This window comes from Podarcis raffonei, chromosome 7 (assembly GCF_027172205.1).
Source record: "Podarcis raffonei isolate rPodRaf1 chromosome 7, rPodRaf1.pri, whole genome shotgun sequence".
In the NCBI taxonomy this organism is placed as follows: domain Eukaryota; kingdom Metazoa; phylum Chordata; class Lepidosauria; order Squamata; family Lacertidae; genus Podarcis; species Podarcis raffonei.
Genome location: NC_070608.1, coordinates 8267817 through 8289047, shown reverse-complemented (window position 1 = coordinate 8289047; position 21231 = coordinate 8267817). Strand labels below are relative to the sequence as shown.

General features: G+C 42.7%; 1 protein-coding gene across 3 annotated transcripts in view; it reads right to left on the bottom strand.

Moving 5' to 3' along the window:
* Positions 1–12021: 12021 nt before the first annotated feature.
* Positions 12022–21231, bottom strand: part of FAM135B (family with sequence similarity 135 member B) — a 151205-nt gene continuing 141995 nt past the window's right edge. For all 3 annotated transcript variants that reach the window (XM_053395235.1, XM_053395234.1, XM_053395236.1), the window contains exons 15-20: positions 20091–20182; positions 17980–18077; positions 17652–17803; positions 16612–16722; positions 15517–15630; positions 12022–12871 (exon numbers count right to left, since the gene is read on the bottom strand). In XM_053395235.1, the coding sequence (XP_053251210.1) occupies positions 12666–12871; positions 15517–15630; positions 16612–16722; positions 17652–17803; positions 17980–18077; positions 20091–20182 (773 nt within the window). In that variant the 3' untranslated portion in view covers positions 12022–12665. The remainder of the gene's footprint in view (positions 12872–15516; positions 15631–16611; positions 16723–17651; positions 17804–17979; positions 18078–20090; positions 20183–21231) is intronic.

The following is a 21231-nucleotide window of genomic DNA, read 5'->3' as shown; positions in this document are numbered from 1 at the left end:
CCCCTGCAATTAAGGATTCTCAACTAAAGCAAAAATGCATTGTATTAGAGAAAATTGCTTGCAAAAAAGTATTTAAAGCAAAATTGCAATCAAGGATGCGTATATCAGGGAGGAGAAATATACAATAAATTGTTGGGAAATTTTAATAGTGTTTTGTTTTTTGTTTTTTGTCAGTTGCAAACTGATCTGTGAATGCATAGAACTAAGCTTAAAATTGGAAAAAAGAAGAAAAACTGAGAGAAATGGAAATTGACAGATTCATCCATCCCTAGTGTTGACCTTCCAAACGGCAGTGAATCTCCCAGGATATAGGAAGTTAACAAGAAAATAAGTTTAAGCGTAAGTGAGCAGCAGAACGTTTCAGATATACATCACCATTCCAGTGGTTTAGCCAGAGAGCTCTCCACCAGCGTGCCAAAACCTCCCCAGACCACATTAAGGAAAGCAATTTCAGAGGCTACAGTGGTGCTTACACTTCACAAAGTGCATGAAATATAGCACAACGCCAAAACACTAAAAGCAGCAAGCCAGTGGCAAGAGCCCCCAAACACACATATCTTTCATGTTTTTTTAAGCAGCTGATTCATCTCCATCAGGATGGCCTGTTTTTCTCATTTTTAAGTGCTTGTTCATGTTGGGCAGCAGTTGCTCTGTTGACGCTGTCCAACCAATGCTGTTATCATCAAGAGTCTTGCCAACAGTCAGCTCCCCAACTTTGAAATTCAGCCAAATTTTAAATTCGTGTAAAAAAATTGTTTCGCCTTCAATCGTGAGCAGACATGAAAGAGCAGGCCTGTGAGGAAGGGAAGCATATGAAAGTCCCAAAATGAAGAGGGCAATACAACACTGATTTCCTGGCAGAAGCTGAGTAGGGACCTAAATTAAGGTTTCACAGTGGCAGTGGATGATGATGATGATGATGATGATGATGATGATGATAATAATAATTATAATTATAATTATAATTATAATTATAATTTATTTATACCCCGCCCATCTGACTGGGCTTCCCCAGCCACTCTGGGTGGTTTCCAACAAAATATTAAAATACAATAGTCCATCAAACATTAAAAGCTTCCCTAAACAGGCCTGCCTTCAGATGTCTTCTAAAAGTCTGGTAGTTGTTTTTCTCTTTGTCATCTGGTGGGAGGGCGTTCCACAGGGCGGGTGCCACTACCGAGAAGGCCCTCTGCCTGGTTCCCTGTAACTTGGCTTCCTCAGCAAGGGAACCGCCAGAAGGCCCACAGTGCTGGACCTCAGTGTCCAGGTAGAATGATGGGGGTGGAGACACCCCTTCAGGTATACTGGACCGAGGCCGTTTAGGGCTTTAAAGGTCAACATCAACACTTTGAATTGTGCCCAGAAACATACAATAATACATTGTTCCTGGCAACTCTAACAGACTCTCCAAGTGTCCCTATTTTCCAGGGACAGTCCCAGATTTAGAAGAGCCATCCAAGTTTCTGATTTGATCCCGGAATGTCCCACTTTTTCTTAGGATGTCCCTATTTTCAATCGAGAAATGTTGGAGGGTATGCTCTAAGATAACTGAGAGACTATATCAACAGATATTTAAACAGTTTTCATAATGCTTAAAAACAACTGGCCAGATTAACATAGACAATTAGGGGACAACCCAGACAAGAATTTCAAAAAGAATGGGGGAAATGCACAGAATACTTTACCAGAGAGTGCCCCAAAATATATACCTGGACTTGTTTCAATTAATTTCTACGGGAGACTTTGCGGTTTTTTAAGTCATAACTAAGAAAAATTGTAATAATCACATATAAAAGAAACAGTATACAAGAAGTAAATAAGGAGGCTATTTACAGGATAAAGGAAGTCCTTTATTTTTATGTTATGTTTTCTTTATGTAAGAGGATAGGAGTTTCATTTTGATAATTAAATTGTCAACGGTGGTGGATTTGTTTGTATGTATGAGTTGTTGTAGACTATGTTGTAAATAAATTATTAATAAAAATGAAGAAGAAGAAGAAGAAGAAGTACCCTAATCTCAAACTTATTCTCACTTCATGAGAACTCCCTTTTTCTATCCTCGGGTGGGTTTTGCTCTCCCTATGAGCCACACCAATGTTGAGAAATTCTGCCGAGCCAGACATTTTGGATAAACCTTCTTTTGTGTTTCGGAACAAGCCTTGTCCTGTTCATCCAGCCTTTGTTATTCTGCGCCATCAATCTGGAACTGCTGGTTTCCTGAAAGTGGCATTTAATCTTTTCATGCCTCTGGAAGATCAATCTCACCGATGACCCCCTCTCAGCATTAGAACCAAGGTGATCATATAATGGGCAGTTATTTTAACATTCCTGGCTATTACATCCTAGAATGCATCACCGCAGATGGGGAGCTAAACATCGCTGCCTCCTCACGTCTCTGCTACCTGGCGGGCTTAACGAAAAGACACAAAGCGTCTCAGTGATACGGTTACGAATCTTCGCAAACGCCATTTTATGAGAAAGGGGAGGGTAGCTGGCTCTGCAAAAGGTGTGGATTATACAGGATGCTGCTTCTGGCAGAGGAGGGATGTGATTCTTTATGGTCCATGGCTGTTCTTTTGGCTGATGGCTCTCTTTCGCCCTGTGACTTCTGCTGAAGAGAACACAATTGCATTCCTCCCCATTTAACTTCTCACCTCTTTTTTTGGGCTAGGTCCATATCGCAAAAGCTCACTCCCACCGAACGCAAAGAGAGGGTGTTTTTGGCATGCTGGTCAATGATGCCATATGCTTCAGAGAAGAGCAGTTCAGAAGCACTGCAGGTAATCTCTGCCTTGCCCATCACAAGTTTGCGGCACCATGGTGAATCCTTTCATGGGATAGCCTGGAACAAGAGGCAGTTTCAACCTTTTTGTCCGTCCCCCATCCCCCGTCATCCACCCCAACCCCCAGTGCTCTGTGGCTATCTCAGTCTGACTTAACTGATACCTGATTTGGCTCGGGACTTGGCAGAATCTAGTGCACATCCCTCATAATTATAGTCATACCTTGGTTGTCAAACGCCCTGGAACTTGTACGTTTTGGCTCCCAGACACTGCAAACCTGGAAGTGATTGTTCCGGTTTGTGAACATTCTATGGAACCCAAACGTCTGACGGGGAAGCTCCTGGAACCAATCAGAAGCCATGATTTGGTCTTTGAATGTTTTGGAAGTCGGGCTCTCCTGTCTCTCCTTCCCTGTGAGCTTGAGTCTTTTGCCTCCATCACTGAGATCCTTCTGGGCCACTCCTCCTCCCTTTGTGTGTGACAGTTCATCTCCTGTGGGTTAATCTTTGGGGTGGAAACACTGCCGTAACAAAACATCACTGAAACATATGACCTTCGCCGCTTGCTAGTATTTTCAAGTGACTGGGTGCAGGTAGAGCTAGGCAGTTCTTATTCTCTCTCTCTCTTTCTCTCTCTCTCTAATGAAGCACAGATTGAAAATTGCTTAAAAGCCTGTGCAGGGTGACGAGGGAGAGATTTTACCCAGCGGCACTCCGAGGAAAATTACTGCAATTGCACTTTTTAGTTATTATCAGCTTGCTCTACAGGACCTTGGGAACAAGCTATTTATGCTTTGGCTCCAGGGCTGTTCACAACCAGAATTGCAGATTCTAAGCCACATATATATGTGTAAACCTAGAGCACACTCTGGTCTGTTCAGTCGGTCTGCAATCTCACTTCATAATCAGCGAGGAGCACTTTGCACAATATCACCCTTCTGTTCTATATCTGTACATAACAAGGCTCCTAAAATAAATCTCCATGCCACTGACTGCTATAAGGGACTAGGGTCAGCAGAGGCTGGTCCATCACAGCAAATGGGGCATTGCTCTCTCAACCTCTCAAAAGCCATCTCTCCCTGCTACACCTTCTTTTCAATTCTAAAAAGAAACAGAAGATCCCTTTGTATGTCATAGAAGGGACCCAAACAGTCTCTTCTCTTTGGCGATCACTCGTAGCCAAGTAAGATTGTCTTCCATAAACACAGTTTTAACAATGATTCCATAAGTGACTATGGAGGCCAATTCTGGATCCACACGTCCTTCCACAGTGGGGACATTAGTTTTTGGGCGGGAGTTGATCACGGTGTGGATTTGCCAAGCGTGCCTTCCTCTTAGCACGTTTCTCCCTTACGTCCAGAGTTCGAGTGTCTTCAAAGCCCATGACTCCTTTGGTAAAGGCTGTTCTCCAACTGGAGCACTCACAGGCCAGTGTTTCCCAGTTGTCAGTGTTTATACTACATTTTTTTTTTTTTTAAGATTTGCCTTGAGATAGTCTCTTTTGTTGACCACCAGCATTATGCTTTCCATTTTTAAGTTCGGAATAGAGTAGTTGCTTTGGAAGACGATTATCAGGCATCCACACAACATGACCAGTCCAACGAAATTGATGTTGAAAAATCATTGCTTCAACACTGGGGATCTTTGCTTTTTCCAGTACACTGATAATAGTTCACCTGTCTTCCCAAGTGATGTCAGAAATGCAGGAATACAGCTTAAGCATTCCTGTCCGATGAATATTCAACCTCTGTTCAAAAACCCCCAATGAAGGAGAGTTCATGACCTTCTGAGGTGTTGCATGCCACTGTTGAACAGTTCTTACCATCAGAAAGTTCTTCCTAATGTATATTCAGAATTTCCTTGTCATTTGAATCTGTGGGGTCTGGTCCTTTCCTCTGGAGCAGCAGAAAGCAAGCTTGCTCTACCTTCCATGTGATTGCCAGGGCCGGATTTAGGTTTGATGAGGCCCTAAGCTACTGAAGGTAATGGGGCCCTTTATACAGCATATATGTATATAAAGTATTATAGTAGCAAGTGGGGGTAATAGGGAACTGTACTATTAAATATTAATAATATAGGCCTACTAAATAATAGGGACGCGGGTGGCGCTGTGCATTAAACCACAGAGCCTAGGACTTGCTGATCAGAAGGTTGGCGGTTCGAATCCCCATGATGGAGTGAGCTCCAGTTGCTCGGTCCCTGCTCCTGCCAACCTAGCAGTTCGAAAGCACGTCAAAGTGCAAGTAGATAAATAGGTACCGCTCCGGCGGGAAGGTAAATGGTGTTTCCGTGTGCTGCTCTGTTTTGCCAGAAGCAGCTTAGTCATGGTGGCCACATGACCTGGAAGCTGTACACCGGCTCCCTCGTCCAATAAAGTGAGATGAGCGCCACACACAACCCCAGAGTCGGCCACGACTGGACCGAATGGTCAGGGGTCCCTTTACCCTTTACCTTACTAAACAATAAAGATGAATAAAAAGTAATTTTATAATGGGGTCAAAATAAACAAATTATGTATTACATGAAATCAATCAGTAGGCATAAGACTCATACCCTTAGTCTATGCTGCCTGATCATCAGTCTACAAGCACTCTTTAATATTAGATAACAGGTACAACAGCTTGACCTACATTCAACTGTGATGCACAGATATCACGATCCTGCCTCCGTTACCATTTGCTGATCACCATGGAACTTTTTGGGGTTTGCGTTTGGGATGGGTTTTTGGAAGACGCCTGTGCGTGAATTTGTTTTATGTTGTAGATCAGTGCACACAGTCTTCGCAGTAAGGCCCTATTCTGATGACATGATCATCATGACGTAGAATCTTATCTGCTACAGCCTTCATCCGCCTTCACAGCTGCTGTAACATGTGACTTGTTATCTTCTGCCTGTTCTGCCGTTGAGGACTTCTTGGATCATTCTTTGTCTAGCTCCTCCCCTTTGACCTTACTACCTTGGGTGACCCTGCTGGGAGTACGAGACTCCCGACAACTTAGCTCACAAGGGTCATAGCACACTCACCATGACAAGGTGATGAAACCAGTGAGTGACTAGTCTCCACTGACTGGGGATGGTCCAACACCTTCTGAAGTTCCAAATCACTGCCCGGTCAGAAATGCTAAGAAAACCAGAGACAAAAGCTAGTCTAATCTTACTGGCAGTGGCTTTCCAGGATTTGAAGCACAAGTCCACTCACTGACCCTTTGAAATGGAGGCTCCATGGATTGAACCTTCTGCATGCAAACCATGAGTTTTGCCACTGAATTATGGTTTCTTTCCCTCACATACTGCTAGGTCCCTTTTTCCTGGAGATGATGGGGGATTGATCCTGCGTCCTTCTGCATGTGAACCATGTGTGCTACCAGCTTTCCTAATACTATGGGTTTCATGTGGGTAACATTTTCAGCACTGATAACTAGGTGAACGTACAATTGTATTCTTATCTGAGGAAACAGTGACATCTTGTGGCCACTGAAAGTAGCTTCATGTGTTCCTTTCCATTTATCTCTGATAAAAGCTTAAAGCAGGCACAGGCAAACTCGACCCTCCAGATGTTTTGGGAGTACAACTCCCATCATCCCCGACCACTGGTCCTGTTAGCCTAGGGGTGGTGGGAGTTGTAGTCTGAAAACATCTAGAGGGCTGAGTTTGCCTATGCATGACTTAAAGCATGTTATTTATAACTAATGACTGGAGTTACAAGTGCATCTCTCTCTCTCTCTCTCTCTCTCTCTCTCTCTCTCTCTCCACAAACACACAGAGAGAGACAGAGACAGTGCCACCATATTGTATAAGATGTGGGCTGTTTCTTGTATGGCAGATCAGCAGCCTATGCAATATCCCTAGCAGTGCGACTCATGCAACATGTTGGTGACTAATATACACACAATAATTACCAAAATAATTATGCATTACTTATCAATCTTCTGAGAAAAATACAAAACCTTATGCAAAGCCACAGAGAATTGTGAACTACCCAACCTAAGATGAACTTATAATGTCTGATTTCAATGGATTTTTCAAATGCTTAGCTCAGTCTTTTGTTTCTTTATCTTTTTAGGTAAGTCCATGAAGCTACTAGCAAAAGGTAAGTTCGGTGTTGTTCACAATACCGAGAGATGCTAGTGAAGTTGTAGATGGATGTTAATGAAGTTGTAGGCAGGGTGCCGGCATTTTGCACCTGTTTCGCCCTGTGCAATATCCCTGGCAGACTAAAGAAAACATCTTGGGTTACTCATCTTGCATTAGTTCCTTAGCCTAGTCAATGCATTATAAGGAGGTGTCTTCCTCCAAAGTAACCATGCAAAGACAAACGAAAGGAAGCAAACAGTTTTATTAACATTTCTTTTACACCTTACAACAAGCCACACAAATCATCACCATATAGCATATGTAGAAAAATAGTAGAATCATATTGGCACTGATGACTGTTCGTTATTAACATTACCATTCATCATTAGCATCATCCTCTCATTATACAAAGTTGATCATCACTGTAATAAATAAGGAGCATTAAAATTTCACAGTGGCATTCTAAGCTTTATATTCGCGATCTTGGTTAAATAGGAGACCGATTACTCCCACCCCTTAAATATGCTCGAAATTCGAAAGCAGACCCCTTTGAAAATTAAAAGCCCTTTCTCTCAGCCAACTCCAATTATGCCACTATGTCCCATTGCCTTGATCTCATACAGAGCTCTGCATTTGTCAGTGAGGTCACTTGTCAAACATGAAATTAATAAGAAAGCAAACAAAGAAAAGGGGACGCGTTATTATTGTCCCAGGAAATGGGCAGACCTTTGCAAGCAATAGTCCCTCCCTCTCATTGGGCTGCAGGTCAAATTTGCACAAATGCACATATGCACTTTGCAAGTGGGGCACAGCTGCAGAGAGTGAAACTTGTAGCAAATGGGTCAAGGAGAACCATCAATTACTTGTTAGCATCCACAAAAGGGGGTTCTCTGGTATGACTGTTCTCCAGTTTCACTTTCATCACATCTAATCAGGCCATTTTGGAAAGCTTGAACCAGTTGCCAGTGGTAATATTGGTTTGGAGTTGGCAATAGTTATTACTAACTAGTAATAGAGAAAGTCTGTAAAAACAAAAACAAAAAACCCAGTTCCAGAAGAATCAGACTCTGACAAAGATTCTAGACACCCAGCAATGTGTGTGTATTTGCGAATGATTTGAACAGCCAATAACAAGGTCTTTTTTAAATATATCTGTATATCTATATTTATATATTCCCATAGAAAGAGACATCTTAAAAGCCTTTTCAAAGGAGGCCAAATTGAATCATACCTTAGCGATGTTCCAACATTTTAGATGTTGCTCTACACAACACAATTATCTTCTAAGGTTAGTTTGTAGTACAAGTATAATAGCATAAACATTATATATATATATTTATGTAAGACAGGATTATGTAATATTCAAGGCCTTTACAAAGACAGTGTCCCAATTTAAAAAAAAGATATATCTGATAGCTGCAGATCTTCAGCAGATCAGATTATTATTGCCCATAATTTTGATACAATTGTGGCAGCATTTATGAAGATGGAACCTACACCAGTTTGTATAAAAAAAACAACAACCCTATTACGAGTTCAGCAATTGATCCACAGGAGCCTGTGTGTCATGGATTTTCTTGGTTGGAGAAAAGGAACATCCACATTTGATCAACAGAAATATTTTCACATGTACTAGATCAGGATGATGGTACTAGACCCACATCTCAGACGGTTCATCTATGATCCACAGGATTCTGGGTGGAAGGAGGAGGATTCCAACCAATTCTGCATGGGTCTGAGACGGCCACCTGAAATCTCCAGTAAGACACATCAAAAAGTCAATGTAGAGCTAAGCAGTGCCTGTTAGCATCTGCAGAAGTTGGGTGAGGCTCACACAAGTTGGTCTCAAGCCCGTTTTGCGTCTCTAGAAGTCCCTTCATTATTATTATTATTAAAGATTTCAGGTTGGGTTATTACCAAATATGAATGCTCACACATAAAACATACATTCTGCCATTCCACATTGGGGGGGGGGGAGATTAATATTGGGATTTGGTAAACAACACTAGCAAGGAATTGGATCAAGTTACAATGGCTAAGATGCTAAATTTATGGGGCTGTTTTTCACCCTTGGAGACCTGGGTGAGCAAGGTCTCTCCCATTCTCTTCAATGTTTCAGAAAATTCTGGGTGTGTTACATGCGCAGAATTAATTGCTGGGACATGCGCTGCCTATTAATGTCAGGCGAAAGTGCCTTCATTAGACGGGGTTTTTTTATGCCAGTTAAAACCTTTTTTTTTTTTTTTTGGGCTAGCCTACCCAGCCATGCATGCTTCTTATCAAACTCTGCTGATTTTATCTACACGTTGATACCTTTAATATTTCAGCTTGTTCTTAAGGTCTGTTTATTTCATCAGTATTCTAGTCTATTTTACATAAACTGCTTGCAGAGGTTTTTAAAGAAAACATTCTACAAATTTTGTCCAATTAAAAATATATCTTAATAATTAAATATGTAAATAAATGTTTCTCGAACAGTTAAAGGGGGCGATCCTATGGCAAAATCCATTGAAACGATGAGTTTAGGAAGATCAGGATCTCTAGCTGAGATGGCTGATTCCGGGCTCAGCTGGTATTAAGTCCCCAACCCCATCTTAGCCAAGGTTATGCTGGTGTAACTTGCTGACCCTGGCTCAGCCAGGACTTTTGGGGGGGCAAGGTGGGACATTCTGGGAGCATAGTGGGCTGGGACTTGACGGCAGAGATCTCAGACTGGATTCTAAGACAGTTCAGCGCAGTTGTGCAACATGAAAACCTGGCACAGAACTCTATTTTAAAGGCTTGTTTCCCCTCTGCCAGGCTTAGGCAGAACAACATCAGCAAGCCTACTGCTGAATGGGTTTTGGATTTGGTCAAACTTTATGCCATTTTAGTTTACGCTGGTGTGTTTTACATCAGCTTCTAGATTGCTCCCCAAGTCACAGAGATCTTTGTTTTACCGCTTCTGATTTTGCCACATGCTTAAGATGCATTACCTGAAGCACAGAGTACTCCAAAGATACTATGAGATGTTAAGAAAGTGAATTAGGGAGTAATCCTGTACACCAGAAGCTGGCATAGGTTAAGCTGACATAAAGCCACAGCACATCCAAAGCCCTGGTCTGGGGAAAGTCTACTGCTAGCTGGGGAAACAAGCCTTTAAAACACAACCTTTTTTGCCTGGCCACATTACTGAGCTGAACAGAGTTCGGATCAGGATCAAGTCTGCACTACCCAGTCACACTCCCAGAGGTGCTGAGTTCTGCCTGACTTTGGAAGGGCTCATTGCGTGTGCGTAATGTTGGGAGGAAGTCACTCCGCCACCACAGGGAGGCCCGGGGAGGCCTAGTGTTGCTGTGGCCCAGCCCCCCCAAGACTGGGGTGGGGTGGGGGCTCAGCTCTGCCCACACACACATAGAGTTGGCACCTATGCTGACCCCCATGCCCCCAGAACACCACTTTTTGGGGATTTACACTGGCCTTGACTCCAGCCAACTTCGATTCAGCTGGCTGAGTCCTGATTGAGCCGGGATGAGCAAGCTTTGTTTTTTCTTCATGAAATAACCCAAATCTTCTCTTGAAAGGAAAATATATCAAAATCTGTACTCTGGTGAACTACAGATTATTTATGTGCACATTGCAAAAACTGACAAGCACAGATTCTGGAAGTTCACATTCCAGAAATTTAAAAAGAATTCCAACGTGAATCCAAAATAGGCTTCCTCAACCTTGGCCCTCCAGATGTTTTGAGACTACAATTCCCAGCATCCCTGACCACTGGTCCTGCTAGCTAGGGATCATGGGAGTTGTAGGCCAAAAACATCTGGAGGGCCAAGGTTGAGGAAGCCTGATCTAAAATAACATGCAGTCATACCATTCCAAGCCACTCCATCCAGTTCAACCTTTCCCACAGAACTTTTAGTTCTATGTGCCCCAAAATCTCAGAGAAATATTTGCAAAAGCTCTTACACTGGGCGCTGCCATACCAGATCAGGTTACTTATCCATCTAATTCAGGTATTGTATACTTTGAATCACTACAGCTCTGAAGACTCTCAGGCATGAGGTGCAGGACATCATCTGATGATGATGCCAGAGACTGAACCCGGGATGTCCTGCCTGTAAATCAAGTTCTCTACCACTCAGCTACCATTGCTTATGATGTCAAATAGACCTGTGGATTGGCCCACAGGAGGCTACTTTCCTGCTTAGAGGTAACACACCTGGGAGACCAATTTTGACTTACTGGCTGGGCTAGAGATGTCCTGGGAGGAGAGAGGAAGTGGCCCACAGTGTCACCATTTCACATAGCACTTCAACTGGGGGTGGAGACTGCGATAGGCACACCTCTCTTGCCTCCAGCTCAAACCAACAAATATGCACATTTCCTATAACCTTTTCTCCCAAACTCAGGGTTTCCTGCCAGTCACCTAATCCCTGTGCTTTCTTCTCTACCAATGACTACTAGCCAGCCATGATGTCCACTGTTGTAGGTCGCATGTCTTTGAAAGCCAGTTTCTGGAAATCGCAAGGGGAGATGAAGCTATTGCACTCATCCGCTCCTTGCAGATTTCCCTTAGGCATCTGACTGGCCAGGATAGACTGCTGGCCTCATCCAACAAGGCTCTTCTTGTTATTTTCAATCCTCCTACTATAGGAGGCACAGGAGAAAATTCTAGTTAACTTATCTCCCCACCAAAAAAGAAGTCGTCTAGAACCCAAGGTCACCCTGTTAAGTAGGCACATTAACCACATTTTCTCATGCCAAGTTATAGGCAGATGGTTTTTTTCAACCACTGTCCCTGCATCTTTGACCACTGTTAGCATGTTTTAGCAACTTAGGGCAACCTGTGATGAACAAGGGAATAACTCTGTTGCTATTCATATTGGAGAGAGTTCCTCCTCAAGTACTAGAAGGAGTTCAAGGGTCCCTTGTCTGGGTCTTGAAGTGAGTGGATGAACTGTAGCCTCTGCATGCTGGAGGAGAGGCCTGGGTCTTGATCAGCGGAAGGAGTCATTTTGGGGCGACAACCTTCAGTCCTTCACAATACGTCCGCCATTGCCAGCCTGTGTTCTAGTGCCTTCAAAGCTCCTCCAGAGTCCCTTAAATCAGATTGATTGCCTCAAGGAAAGCCCCTGCCCACCAAAATTTGGGACACCACAACAGATTAGTTCGAAGTCAGCGACTAGACATTGCAGAGATAATTTTATTACACTTTGCGGCCTTCAGAACTGGAGTTTTCCACACATTTACGAGTTTTCTTCTTAACTTCCCCTGCCAAACAAATAAATAAAGTGCTGTAATCCACAGATTCCCATTCCTATTTTCTGATTCACCGCAAAGGAGAATTTAACCTGAGTTTACTTCTTTCTTCTTTTGTTGACCACACGAAACATGGAAAATCTACAAAACCAGACAAGTTTCTTCTTAAATAATAATTAATGACTCAGCTAAGGCAGTTTATGCCTAAGTGGATTTCTTAATGGTGGAAGGGAGAAAAAGATGTCAGTCCAGTGACCATTATAAAGGGGGCAGATCTATAATCACATCCTCAGGATTTTAAAAGCTTTTTTTTTTTTAAGAGGTTGGTGGTTAGATGAACAAAAAGAAAAAAGACGAAATAACATGTATATGTTTACATCTTCCAATAAGCACCAATTTTTGGCCCTTTGAATACCTTATAACCAAAGCACTTTGATTCCTCTCCCCAAGCCACTAGGGTGTGCCGTAAGCATATTCTGTTTGTTCCCAGAAATGAAGTACTCTCTTGGCCCAGAAAGTCTTTGCAATTCAATATGCAAGGCTCCCTTTGGTGCCCTGAGGCTCAGTCTTATTTGAAGTAGTTGAGTCCTGCAACCAGGAAAAATTTCTCCAGGAACAGTTCAGAATCCAGCACCGCGATGTGAGCTGCTCGCCCAATCAGGGTGTTGGCTGTGTTTGGCAAGGCGTGGAACACATCGTGGCGGATTAAAGTGCAATCCTTTGTCCCCACGACCGGCTGGAGGAGGTTGTTGATCATCTCAGCATAAACGGGACCTTGGAAAGTTGAAAAACATAACTATTATTATTATTTCTTCATTGTCTTCAATATTGATGCTGTATGAAGAACACAAGATGAACCTGCTGGACCAGGCCAGTGGCTCATCTCATACAGCATCCTATTCTCTTTTTATAATATTTTTATTAACTTTCACCATGGAAAATGAGTAGAAGGGAAGGTTGAAAGGGAAATGTGGGTATTGCACAACAGATATAATTTTATCCATATGTGGTGCATTTGTGAAAGAAAAAGAAAGTACTGGGATAAAGCTATAAATAGTAAAAATGAAATGCACAAATTTAAATTAGCAGTAGATCTGAAATGATGTTTGTTGAAGTATGAAAAATAGGCTAATCCTCCTAAGCTTCAAAGGCCAATTATGTATTTAATAGCTGCAGGCAAGGAAAATTTAATAGGAGACCTGAAAAAGCATATAGAGTTGGGATATAGCATGATTAGCCAAGTTAACTGTTTATCAAAAGGAAAACTGTAATTATGGACAATTTTGCAAATCGTCACAACTGGTAATAAGAGTAGCTATCTCAATATTTCACTAATAATGATTGTGCCATATTTTAAGTCATTATACTTAAGAAGGAAGACTAATGAATACATAAATTAAAAGAAGTGGGGGTGATACTTGATGGTGGTTCAACCATCTTTTCCGAAGTCCAGCTGAGCTTTTGCTGGCATTGCAGAGGTGAAGGGCTGGTGATCCCCATTGCTATCTGTTCCTGGGCTCTGAGAGGTGTTTCCCATCAATATAGGTTTTTTCTGTGTAGTTGACTGCATTTGTGTAACTCAAAGATGTGACCCTTCAGTTGCTGTTGGTGTTACTATCTATAGCTCGCTCTATCTATCTATCTATCTATCTATCAATCATCTATCTGTCTATCTATACCTGAAGGAGCATCTCCACCTCCATCGTTGCCCGGACATTGAGGTCCACCTCCGAGGACCTTCTGGCGGTTCCCTCACTGTGAGAAGTGAGGCTACAGGGAACCAGGCAGAGGATCTTCTTGGCAGTGGCACACTCCCTCTGGAATGTCCTCCCATCAGATGTCAAGGAGATAAACAACTATCTGACTTTTAGAAGACAACTGAAGGCAGCCCTGTTCAGGGAAGTTTTTAATGTTTGATCTTTTATCATGTTTTTAATATTCTATTGGGAGCTGCCCAGAGTGGCTGGGGAAACTCAGCCAGATGGGTGGGGTATAAATATTTATTTATTTATCCTCCTCCTCCTCCTCATCTACAGTTGCAATCAAAATTATTCAAACCCCCCCCCCTTGCAAATCAGGCTTATTATCAAAATTTACAGACTTTCAGCTGTTTGAAATGAGCAAATCAAACAAAAGCAATTGAAATAACTCAACACAACAGATGCTTCAAGTGGTGAAATTAAGCACTTCGAAGTGTGACTCATGTTGCCCATCAATATGTCCTTTCTATTGTGCATTCATGATGTTTTGCACTCATTGTGGTATCTGAGTGGTTATACGTGATCCAAACGCAGGTGCTGCTCCCTCCAACATAAATCCTGGCTACATACATGCTCCTGGAAGGGTCTCAAGGCAGACACACCACTTTGTTTCCAACCAGTGCATGTCCTGTAGCTCCCTGCTGAAATCCTGTAACTTTCCACATCACAAATATTCCAATGTTTTTTTGTCCTGCTTTTGTTGTGCTGCAGTGCAGGAGCACCAGATGGCAATAATGTAATATCATTCAGGAAGTATAGCAGAACAACTAATAAAGTGAATTTATGTGTAGGTAGTCCAGCATAAATCTACCACTAATAAACTATTGTTGTATCAATGGCATGTTGCAAAATATATCTGCAAAAAAACAACAAAACAAAATGGAAAACCCACCAGTCTAGAGGAGCCACAGTCCTTTCCCATTGGGTAAATGTCTCCTGTTTCCCAACTTAATCCATAGCTTCCTGTGCCCCTCTCCTTGGTTTGCTTGTTGAATTGGGAGATTAACAGGCTCTTCTTTTCCCATTCCAATCTGTTCCCTTTTTACCCCTAATACCACTTCTCAGGGGTATTATTTGCCTACCTAAATCCATAAGTGCCTGTTTCTGAACATGGTGTAGTTTCAATGATAAAAGGAGCTCTAAAGACAGAAGCCAGGATACATGCAAGAATTGCCGACTTGCATACAAATGGGGCACTTCTGAGCATTGAACTCAAAATCCCATCAGCACCAGGGAATGGTCAGGTATGGTAGGATTTGCAGCTCAACCACACCTTGAGGGCCTCTAGCCCTGGTCTAATTCACATGGTCCTGCAATACATGATTGTGTGACTCAACTGGGATGAGTAGCAATCACCTTCAAGTGATCACCTATGTGGCAGATGGCCCTGGCTCCTCCTGAAGTTTCCCTGTACCATGTATGACCCAGATTTCAGATAGGAGTTTTAGATCTAACTGGAGATTCCTTCTTTTCTTTTGTCTCCTGATGTCCATTGATTAATGGAGATTATGGGCATCTGGAAACAGGGAAGTATCTGTTTTCACAATGTATAAATCTACTATGTGTCCTATTAGGATATGCCCATCTAGAAATAAATCCATGTACAGTTTGTTGTTGTTTTAAATACAGCCACTCTCTTAAGTCCACAAAGAAGCTCACCTGTCTGTCTGTCTTTCAGGGCCGATTTGCACATTTCTATTCTTGCAGAATGAAATGGTACGTAGCGGTCTTGGGGAGAGGCTACCAGGACAACATTTTTGAAATACTGGAGACCTGTAAAAAGAAGAAAGGAAAAAGAAAACAAGTGTGTGCATTAGAACAGCCTTCCTTAGATGAAATATATGCTGGGTGGTAGAGCATGTCCACTATGAAGACAACATCATACCATACAAAGAAGAAAAAGGTAAGTTTCATGGTAAGTTCTGGAAACCCCCTCTTTTTCTGTTTCTTTTTCTTTTCTTTCTTTCTTTTGAATAATAGCACTGAGAAGAGGTGATATGGTTGAGGAGATTGTGTGGAATCTGAAGGGCCAGACAGAGAGGTCTAAAGGGTCTGCATTTGGTCTAAACCACTGAGCCTCTTAGGCTTGCCGATCAGAAGGTTGGCGGTTCGAATCTGCACAATGGGGTGAGCTCCTGTTGCTCTGTCCCACCTCCTACCAACCTAGCAGTTAGAAAGCATGCCAGTGCAAGTAGATAAATAGGTACCACTGTGGAGGGAAGGTAAATGGTGTTTCTGTGTGCTCTGGTTTCCATCATGGTGTCCTGTTGCACCAGAAGCGGTTCAGTCATGCTAGCCACATGACCTGGAAAGCTGTCTGTGGATAAACACTGGCTCTTTCGGCCTGAAAGCGAGATGAGCGCCGCAACCCCATAGTCATCTTTGACTGGACTTAACTGTCCAGGGGTCCTTTACCTCTTTTACAGCATAGTAGCAGCCAGGGATGCCAACTTGAATAAAACATGGAGGAGCAGGTAAGCTCCAGCCCACTTAATTGATCACATGCCACAGTGCACACACACCATTTGAATGACAATGCCCAGCAACTTTGGGGGCCCCCAGCTCCCTAAAATATTTTATTTGGGAAGGGGAGTAAAGGGACCTCGACCCCTAGCATTTGGTTCCTATGGTAGCAGTCAAAAAGGAATCCACTCTCTGTGAGATGGCCTTTTCCCCAAGTCAACTGGATTTCAAACAAGCAGATGAAGACACCACCACTTGCTAGAAAAGAGACTTTGATTTTAACTCACCCACCTGTTTTTTGGCTGAGCTGGTAGAGGAAACATTTCCGCAGATCTGCATTGTCCCTGAAGGTCAGCTGCAAAAGTGACCCGGATTTTTTCAGCTTCTGCATGAGCCACAATCCTAGAAAAAGCAATGGTGATTTGTGGGTTTCCAAGAGCAGTTGCATGGGGTAAAGCCCAGCAAACCGATTGGGGGAGATCAATTCTGCATTAAACCCCAAAGCAGCTATTTCCAAGGGAGTCTGAGAACTACTGGGGGAAGCTGAGTGGTCTGGGTCATTCAAAACTGAAGAAGTGTGCATGCACACGAAAGCTTATACACAACTTAGTTGGTCTCTAAGGTGCTACCGGACAATTTTAAAGTTTAAATTTATTTATTCAAAACCAAAGTGGTCATCTGAAAGTAATGTGATGGTAAGGGGCCTGGATAGCTGCTGGTTGGCTGGCAGGCAAAGGGGCTTTTCAGGGCTTGTGTTCATTTTGTGCATTTGTTGAGGTTCTCTCTCTCTCTCTCTCTCTCTCTCTCTCTCTCTCTCTCTCTCTCTGTGTGTGTGTGTGTGTGTTTGTGTGTGTGTGATCTCCAATAAAACTCAAAGTATACCCATTGAAACAGGAGCATGCCCACAGAAACCAATGGTTTCAGTGAATTGGTTTTTGTGGTTTTATTTTATTCCTGGTTGGAGACACTCCTATGACCAGGGGTCAGCAACCTTTTTAAGCCATGGGCTGGTCCACCGTCCCTCAGACCATGTGGTGGACCGGACTATATTTTGAAAAAGAGATAATGAACAAATTCCTATGCCCCACAAATAACCCAGAGATGCATTTTAAATAAAAGCACACATTCTACTCATGTAAAAACACACTGATTCCCGGACCGTCTGCGGGCCGGATTGAGAAGATGCTTGGGCTGCATCTGGCCCCCGGGCCTTAGTTTGTCTACCCATGTCTATGACATTTCATAGCATGGGAAAAAAAAAACATTAGACAGGATGTTAGAACCACTCTCATACTTTCAGTGCTTCCCTTCAAACAGCCGGTAGCTCTTACCTGTACTAACCAAAGTACTGTTGTTGTAAAGCGTTCCCAGGTGAGGCCCAGAGAGGGACAGGAAAGTATGCAGCTTATTGAGGTAATAGCGAAATCTGGGCCGGGTTAACACGGATCGGATGATGACGTTGCCAAGGGAGTGGCCAATGAAACTGTGGGGACACAATTTGTATCCATTTATTTAGAGAATGCCTTCATTGCTCTGCATTCAAAGGAACCTCAAAGTGATGCACAAAAGCAGAAAGGGCCACCATTCAATATATTAACAACCAAACAGTAACCTATGAAAATGACGTCGCCCTGCTCCACAGTTGCCACTGCTATTTACCTTATTCGTGATATCGACAAGTTGTACAGCTGAATGTGCTGAATTATTTCATCCAGCAAACGGTCGGTCATTGTATCGAAATCTGCAAATGTGTCCGTCTGTTAAATCAAGAGAAGAACAGTTGGTAGTACCCTTCCGAGTTTTCATATGTAAACCATATATTTGAAATGATTAACAAAAGAAATTTGAGGATATTTAAAAGAAGAATACACCTGCCCAAGGCATGCCATGCATTTCAGAGGCCCCTTCTGTTGGCTCTGCAAATGGTGTTGGGTGTGTGGTAGGGATGATAAAGAAATTCAATCTGGCTTTCATATTAATGAGAAACTACCTAATTCGCACAGTCCCAGCTCCTGCCAACTTAGCAGTTCAAAAGCACATCAAAGTGCAAGTAGATCAATAGGTACTGCTCCAGCAGGAAGGTAAACGGCGTTTCCGTGTGCTGCTCTGGTTCGCCAGAAGCGGCTTAGTCATGCTGGCCACATGACCTGGAAGCTGTACGTCGGCTCCCTCGGCCAGTAAAGCGAGATGAGCGCCACAACCCCAGAGTTGGCCACAACTGGACCTAATGGTCAGGGGTCCCTTTACTTTACCTTTACTTAATTCACAGTTCCCAAACCAGTGTGCAAATCTAAACACAACCTCTCTGAATGTTGCAGTGCAGCTCTCCAACCAAACCACACACACAAAATTGTATGCATTGGGGTACACAACTGTTAGCCTGCATTGGCATAATCTTACCCACGTCTATTCAAATGTAAGCACCCCTGTGTTCAATGGGAGTTATTCACATGTGACTGTAATAGCAGGGATGGTGAACCTCAAGTAAGCAGGTCAAATGTGATTCTCTAGGCACCTCTGTCTGTCCCCTGGAGATTTCCCCCAACACACTCACTTTCCCAAGGCCATGTCTCCCATTGGCTTAGCTTTGCATCTTCCATGAATGTTTTTGCCCAGCGAGGAATTGTACTTGCATTCTGACAATTCCTCTTACTAGTCTAGATGGAGGATAAAGAAAGCTGTGCAAAACTTGGCCTACTGCACAAAATTAAAATTTGCATTATTTTTTCTGCCCACTTTTGCCTCTCACCTAACCCATCACTCGCATGCAACCTCTGGAAGGTAGGTCAGAAGGGAATGTAGACCTCAAGGTGAAAAAGGGTTAGAGGATCACAGCCTCAGTCAATATTCCAGTCTCATCCTTAATTTCTGGCCTTCACTGGCATGGCTCAGAGCTGAAGGGTTGGTGATGAAGCTCTTCCAATGCTCTATAAGCTTCTTACTACCACTTTTACTACCACTTAAAGTCCAGCTGCATTTGGCACCAGCTCTATGAAACCATCAGATGTTTAATGTGGACCGCAAAGCTACCACAAAGTTGCATTGTTGCAACATAGTTCTGATATTTTGTGGCTGAACAGTTATAATTAGTACCCATTGAGGGCCAGCAATGTGTACTTATGCAAATGCTAAGCCAAGCATTCTGTTGTTGCTTGTAATAAACAGAAAGGGAATGATGGAGGAACGGAATTCAGAGGGATGAGGATGGCAAATGACCCTTTTTCTCTGGAGCTGTGCTGTTTTGTAATCCCATCAGCTCTGCATCAGATTCAAAACTAATGAGATGCCAGGGAAATAATCATCAAATGCTGGGACAAAGATTCAAGGGAAACATATCCAGTAATTAATGCTTCTTTTTGTGTGAGAGAGAAAATCCATCTTGCTAATTGCCACTCGTTCCAAAGAAAAACACAAGCACATCCAATTTGCAATATTGCCTTCTACTAAACATGCTCGTAAACTTAAATATAGACTCTGGCCTGTTTGTTTTGCCTGCACTGATAATTAATGGTTTTCTCTGAAACTTACTATCTTCCATTTTATTTAGACATGGGAGGATGTGCTTAATCACAGAGGACATATAAAAAAAGCCACATGGGTCTTCCTTGATAAGAAGGAGTGTCCCTTGAGCTCCAATGTATTTGTAATTATTTTCTGCGGCTTTGCGTTCCATTTTTTAAATTGTGGTATCATTAACTGTGTCGAATGCATCATTATGAGATGGAAACTAGAGGTACAAACCTTGAAGAAGTAAGAAATGAGCAAAATACCTGGTTCCTTTCTGACATCAAGAAGTCAAGCTTCCCACCAGGGAGACCCAGTTCGATGAAAGTTTTTACCAGCCGTAGATCTGCACTGTTACCTTGAGGGGGAAGAAATTGCTTTTCTAAGACACGGGTTCCATGCTGAAGGACATCATCCACCCATCTCTCATCCTGCTTACTGGGGAGGGGGTTGACAATGACAGTATGGTATGTCTCTTTTCTGAGCAAACATGAGTGGATTCTTCTGATAATGAGTCCATGTGTCTAGGCTGGCCAGTTTGCATGACTTTGCATTCCCGCTCTCACGGCAGGCATATCCCGAGGAGGTGGGAAGTGACTTGTGTTCCAGTGATATAGCTGTGATGCCCCCAGTGTGAATGCAGTGCCTCATCTAAAATGGTGATTCATTTTCAGGACAATTTTCATCCCATCAAACTTTGACCCAGTGTGTTGAACCTAAGGTGAAATGTTCTGGAAGGCATTCAAGCACCATATGGGTGGCCAAGATAACTCCAAACTAAATGGAAGTTGTTGCAAGAATGAGCTCATATGTGTATATTTATTTGCTTTGATATATGCTACTTGGTTTCCTTTGATGCTGTGGACCTTGGGATACTGAGTTCTAGACCCAGAGAGGGGAGAAGCTTCAAGTAGCTGCCACCTATGGCCTCACCAGCCAGGTGTGATGGGAGGTTCTAGGTAAAGTGATGCATGCTGCTTTGTGCATAAAGGTTGTATGAATGTTTGCTTGGGTGTGGGCATGTCATGATGCAAAGAGGGCTCTGGTTCTTTTAATTAAAATAATTGCTGTTATTTTTTACCTATGTCATTTTAAACTGTGATATGAATGCTGTATTCGTAGTTTTAGATTTTGATTTATGTGGAAATTGTTTTCCATTTGGTTGTGTATTTTTTTGATGTGGTTTATTTATTGTTTATGACTTTTGTAATTATGTAAATCTTGTCATGTTGTAAGCCACCTCGAGCATTGTTTTTAACTGTGGCAAGGCGGCATGCAGATAAAATGATAATGATGACCTCTCATGGTTGCAGTGTCCATCCTATGTCTTTAAAGGCAGTGAGGCTCTGCACACTGTGTTGTAAGCTTATAAAGCACTAGAACTGGATGTCTGGTCTTTCTGAAACC